The following is a 6,361-nucleotide window of genomic DNA, read 5'->3' as shown; positions in this document are numbered from 1 at the left end:
CCCTGAATAGCAGAGCTGCTGGGGGCCTGGCAACCCCCACCTGGGCTTTGCCCACAGTTTCTTTCAAAAGATGGGCCAAAATGAGACTAAGCAAGCAAAAGTGGTGGAAGAAATCTTTCCTCATTTGCCCAAGAGTTTTTAACTGTTATGTATTTGCCAGGGGAATGGTAGAGTGAGGAATTAGTGTCAGGAGAGCACAGGCATCCTTCACTTTGGGTGGAAGGCACTGGGCATGAGCTGTGCCTGCAGGCTGATACTCGGGAGCTGGCATGGAGCAAGCGCAGGCTTCCGTGCTGGTGTGTCCATCCTTCGGGGACGAGCCCACCTTTAGGTCTGCAGCCACGAGCACACAGCGGTGACAGACCGGGGCACCTCATGCAAAACTGTGGTTGCACATCATGTTTTAGTACAAGCTCAAACACGGCGTGTGTGTGTGATTCTGAGAGTTAACACGATGTGACTTGGGCGAGCTGCTGAAGACATTCGTTCACTGCTCTTAGATGGCTTTCCCTTCCTCTCTTCCATCTTTTATTTTCTGTAAGGTGAACACAATATGCTAAACGATTGGACCAGATTAGGTTTATCTGCAGACATTTCCCTTCGAGCTGTGGTGCGTGGCCGTTTCTCATCCCTCTGCCCGCCTTCGGGTGGGAAGAGACATTTATTATATAGAAAATGTTATATTATTTGTCTCTTCTCTCCTTGCAGGTGTTTACAAAATATGGGAAATGCTACATGTTTAACTCAGGAGAAGAAGGACGGCCTCTTCTTACCACGGTTAAGGGTGGGACAGGCAATGGACTGGAAATCATGCTAGACATACAGCAGGATGAATATTTGCCAATATGGGGAGAAACAGGTAAGGCCTTCCTTTTCCTCCTGCAAACATGTTTGTACTGCTGGTGGTTTGTTTTTTTGAAAGACCATCCCAGCCTCCCCAGCTGATTTCTAAATTTAAAGCTCCTGAAAGCAAGAGGAGCGCAGTCTGTGGGGAAACAAGTTGCTTTCCTTCTCGGTGTCTGCAGCTGCCATCTGGGACCAGCATGTCCTTAGTTCAGAGAGGGCTGGACTTGGGTGTCTCGGCACCAATTATTGGGATGTCAAACAGGAGTGTCATCACCTCTCCTGGGACAGGAGCGGGCACTTGTGGGTGACAAGAGGTGTGGTGTCATCTTTGGGTGCCCCAGCACGTCCTCCTTCCCTAGAAAGGCATTTTTGGGAGGCTGTGTGCAAGGTGGACCTCCAGTTGCTGTCTGTGTTTTCCTTCTTGAAATGTGGGGACATTCATTGGCCTAATTGCTGTCTTTGCATGGGTTAGTGCTGCTTGGGCGGAGCAAGGGTTTGGCTGATTGTGCTTGGAGTGTTTGGGGTGCATGACATCCGTCCCCTAACAAACCCAGCCAGGTTGGGTGTCTTCTGAAGAGCTGACGTGCTGCACTCCAGCCCTGTCGTCCTGGCACGGAGAGGGGCAGAAGGACCAGAAAGGCTGGGGCTGTGTCTCAGCTCTTGTGGGTTGGGATGGCAGCGCTTGGAGTGGACATGGAAGCGCTGCCTTCTGCAAGGACAGCTCAGGCAGCTCCCGTTGTCCCGACCGAGCTCCCATGGAGGAAGTTTTGGCACCGCTGGTGCCAGTGTCTTTAACGGACCCTGCCACAGAAACGACAGGTAGGAGGCTGGGCTCTGAAAAGGGATGGCATGGCCAGGGGACAGCATGGGGACTGACAAGTGCCACCAAAGCCACCCATTTAGAGCCTTATCAGTTCTTCAGCAGTGGCGGCTGCAGTTTTCATGAACCCATGTTGACATTTTAAACAAAACATCCAAAAACAAATGTTGGAAAAATTGCCAGCTGCTCTGTTTCTCTGGCAGTTGCAAGAGTGTTGTGGTGGGTGTTTTTCAGGAAAAGGTTGTCTGTGTTTATTTTTGGGTAACAGAAAAGGGAGAGAAGCAAATATCACTTAAGGTTTTGTGTCGCTGTCGCTCTGTCATTCTGTGCAAATGAGCTCTTTTGAACACCTTTCAAACTTCCGCTCAATAGAAAAGAGGAGAGTTGGTTGCATTCATTCAGAACTTAAAATTTATTTGTGTGGTATTTGATTCTTAAAATTTAAACAGATTCCCACAGTCCCATCAATCACTTAAAATTGCACAGGCTTCTGTAGCAAGGGCTTTGCCTTCCATTTTTTAGCTCGTACTCAGAGCCAGCCTGATCTGGCCTGGGTGAGGGGGAGGTGACAGTGGTTTGAAATAATAATTTCTGATGCGTTGCATTTGTTTGAAGTCTTGTCCTTTTGAAGGCAAAGTAGGTTCACAACACAGAGTGGGAAGATGAAGCATTTTCTGCCTCTGATGCTTTGTCGCTTACAGGCTGCCTTGGGGGAGTGTGTGGAGGCACCAAACCACCACGTTGATGTCTTGGGGATGTAGCAGGCTTGCGTGGCCACGCCACAAGCTCTGTGTCCAACCTCACTGGGGGTTTTGGAACCCTCTGAGGTTCCCCAAGGAGACTCAGACCTTGTGTCACACCATCCTTGCTTTAGGCTTGCTTTTTGGAGACACTTTAGGAGGAGCCCATCCAGGAATGCAAGAGAAAGAAGAGGCCTGTGGAGAAGTGGGCTGGGAAGACAAAAGATGGAGGAGGATCAAGCAGGCCTCACTCTTGCCATCTGGCAGGGAATCTGGACCAGAGAGCCTGTGGCAGTGGGGAGGAGGTTTCCCCATGTCTATAAGCATTGCTGTCGTCCTGTGGTTAGGTGGGATGGCAGCTTCTGCTCTGGTCGCTCTCTTCAGACAACCTTCAATCCCTGTATTGTGGCAGAGGCACTTGAAACCCGGTCACGGCTGTGGACTTGAAACCTGACGGGGAAAGAAAAGCAAGCCCAAGTCCATTCATTTTTTTCCAAAATCTTGTGACTTCTACGGTCTTTGGAGTCCAGATTTGACTTTTCACCACATGTGGAAGGGAGCAATGCATCCCTTTGATTTTAAAGATGCCTCTGATGATGCCCTGTCCCCCATGACTTCACCACTGCTGATCTCATGCGTATTTAACTTAAGAGTGTACTCAGCAGATCAGAGGCGTAGGGAGGGATTCACATGTCCCTAGAACCGAGCTGATGTTATGGGGCTGGATTGCGCTGGGATGGTTGTTAAAGTCTCTACCTGACCATGAAATGCTGTAAGAGTCAAAGCAAATGTATATAAATAGGGCTCTTGATTTGGTTAAATGGTGTAGGAGAAGCTCCTGGACTTGTTGCAAGCAAATTTGGCCGTGTTCTTACAGGTCCAGGTAGAACTGGTACTTGACTTTGTAGCTCATAAAACGTTAATCTTTGCCTTTCAACAAGGGACTTCTTTATCCTCCGCGTTCGTACAGCGCCTCGTACAAGCTGTCTTCAATCTTCATTGAGCTCTCTGGACACTACCAGAATAAAAATATTAACTATAGTGGTTAATAGTTGCTGTTCCCATGGAAACACTTAACTCAGCTCTTGGTAGGTAAGTGAAAGAGTTGATGATTTCCAAATATTTGCATAATAATGTAAACGTGTTTGGAATTAAATCTCCTCAGCTGCTTCCAGTGGGACTACACAAACTTGGCTCTCCAGTGAACAGCTCTGTCAAGGGCGCACAGCTCTTCGCAGTGATCTCAACCCTTGTTATGGAGAGGGAGGGGGGCAGGCATGGGGGGAGGATTTCACATTGTAGTACCAAAGCCACGTGTAGCCGTGGAAACGTCCAGCCGTGGCGTACCTTCAGTAAGGAAGTAGTTGAGTTTTTCATTCCCAGTGAGTGAATGTCTCCATTGCAACCTGAACTGTTCCATTCACTCCTTATCTTCAGATATCTCTGGTTTTGCTGCTTCATTTTCCCAGTAGCCATCCTGTACCCAGCAGCTGCTCTTTTCTTTGCCTCCAAGGCGATGATTTTTGTCTGGTTGAGTTCCTTGGACTTTTTTCTCCAGTTTGCAACTTCCCCATCATCCCTCAGACATGGCTGCTCAAACCATTTCCTTTCCCAGCTGGTTGACTCACATTAATCCAGGTTTTCCCAGAGCTGTCTGGAGTTGTCCCTGCCGAGCTGCTGTCTCCAACATGGTGTTACACACTGTGAAAGGCTTCACAGATGCTGTAAGTGCACTAACCTCTGTCACTGCAGGGAGGTCTTCACATGGAAAAATAGGCATTTCTCTGGCCCATCGTGGTGGCCTTGTCCTGTGCTTCCTGTAGGGATCTGTCCCAGTAAAAACAGTCACCCAGAGAGCCCTCCAGCCCCCAGTTCACTGCCTCTCCATCCCAGCAGTGACTGGGACACCCCATGGGACCTTTTGCTCTTGTCCCCCAGGTCCCTCAGACCCTGGTTGGCACAGAGCAGTTGTGTTTCTCTTGGATGCAGGGATGATTTTCATCAGTGCCAAGGTCAAACAGTGGCATCTTGTTCTGTCTTTAGTTCCGTAGCTGCTTCTCTTTTTGCTGCAGATTTGGAGATGCCGTATTCTCCTTCACAGCCCCTCCTGAAAATAGTTGGCGCATGGACTCAAAAATCCTCATTTGTTGCTGGCTGCATGCCTCAGGATCTCTGCTTTCTTTTTTAAACTGTTCTTTGCAATTCAAATAAGAAACAAAGAAGGAAAATACCGGTTCGTAGCTTGGGATAGGGCTGCTGCAGGAGCTGCCGCCACCATGTCACATTGGCATATGCTTCGTAATACAAAAGGTGATTTAATTGTTACTGACTGGGCAAACAAAATGAAGGGCATTGTCATTCTGAAGAGACCTTTACTGAGTATCCATTAGTATCTTGGGAAGCTGGAATACCTTGTCTATGAAGTTGCTTGGAATAGAAGAATATACCTTTTGCTTGGCTGTCTGCATATGCAAGCCCATTATTTGAACATGTTAAAATTTATGTGCAGTCTAAATTTGGAATAGCGAGTGTACACAGACTGCTTCAGTCTTGATTTTCAAGTGCAAAGAAAAGGGTATTTTGACTGTGTCTGGATGTCATGGCATCAGGCAGCCTTGCCGTCTTTGGGTGTGCAAAAATATTGTGTCAGGACTGTCAAATCATGAGGCGTGTGGAAAAAAAATGATGATAAAAAGAAAAAGAAATGGAAATCTCTGTCTTCTGAATTTTGCACTTCTAGAAGTCATATTTTCTAGCATTTTACTTTAACCATGAAGGTACTAGACATGAAAAGAGTAGGAAAATAATTTGTGGCTGAAGGCTTCACATCACCCACATGCTTTAAAGAAAGCCTTAAATATTCCAGGCAAAACAACCCCCTAGCAATCCTGCACAGGGATAAAATGCAAGATGGAAATAATTTATACCAGGGAAAACTCTTTCCAGTAACTGAGGGGGAAACAGCAAACCCCGGACTTGGAGCAGTGTAGGTGGAAGCTGCAGCCAGTCGTGTATATGGCAGGGAGTCTCCCAAATTCTGCGGTTACGCATCTTTGTCTCACAAGGTTAGGTGCTGGGGAGTGGTGGGGCTGCGGAGGTGTTTGTTTTATTGCACTTGATAAGGAAAGTGGCAGAAATGCTATCAAATATAGTAAAAGAAGCTAATTTATAGTGGAGACTCTTTGATTGGAAAGGGAATCCACTTCTGGTTAATCTTTCTGGAGTGGCCCAGGGTATTATATATTGACCTAATATAGCATCACAGTAAATTGGAAATCACTCGGGCTACAGGGCTGTAAATAAGAAGTACAGTCAGCGAGTTCTGTGTTTGTGTTTCAGGACTTGTTGGATAAAGATGAACATTTCATACCAATTAATCAAGTAACACGCTGAATAAAAATAAGAAGATGCGAACCACACTATAAAATTGCACTAAGAAGCGGCATGAAATCTATAAAGCTTGAGGCTTCAATCCACTTAGGAGACTATCACGTAGTATTATGGGCTGCTATTATTTAACTCGATAAGAAACACAGGCTACAAGCAAGACTCCTGATCTAGGTCAGGAGAGGAAGATCTCGAGCCTGTTCCCTTGCGTACCCAACCCATCTGGATTGCAGTTTATCTTTGGCTTCCCCGCAGGGTGTTCTCACGCTGTTACGGTGGGTACCAACCCCTGCGATCAAATGGTGGGTACAGTGGACAAACATCTGTTGGTCCCTCTCCAGGGGGTTGTGGTTTGGGAAAAGGAAAAGCTGGTGCTGTGTGGTGGGAGCTCAGGGACCAACCTCTGTGGTACCCAAGGTGCTGGATGCTCATCCTCCCTCTGGGCATTGCTGCAGGGGAAACTGAGGCACGTCTGTAGCATTAATCCAAATTAGCTGGAGGTGCAGGTGGTTTCAGTGGCATCAGATTTCTATGATGCTGCTTTTCTTCCTTATTAAAGCCACCTTAA

General features: G+C 47.2%; 1 protein-coding gene across 1 annotated transcript in view; it reads left to right on the top strand.

Annotated features, from left to right (window-relative positions):
• Positions 1-708: 708 nt before the first annotated feature.
• ASIC2 (acid-sensing (proton-gated) ion channel 2) overlaps positions 709-6,361 on the top strand; it is a gene marked incomplete at its 5' end in the record, with an annotated part of 49,215 nt that continues 43,562 nt past the window's right edge. Inside the window, one exon of the mRNA XM_010149956.1 lies at positions 709-859. Within this exon, the coding sequence (XP_010148258.1) occupies positions 709-859 (151 nt within the window). The remainder of the gene's footprint in view (positions 860-6,361) is intronic.

This window comes from Eurypyga helias, unplaced genomic scaffold (genome assembly GCF_000690775.1).
Source record: "Eurypyga helias isolate BGI_N326 unplaced genomic scaffold, ASM69077v1 scaffold39194, whole genome shotgun sequence".
Classification (NCBI taxonomy): Eukaryota; Metazoa; Chordata; class Aves; order Eurypygiformes; family Eurypygidae; genus Eurypyga; species Eurypyga helias.
Note: the sequence above shows the minus strand (reverse complement) of the source record. Positions and strands in the feature narration are given on the sequence as shown.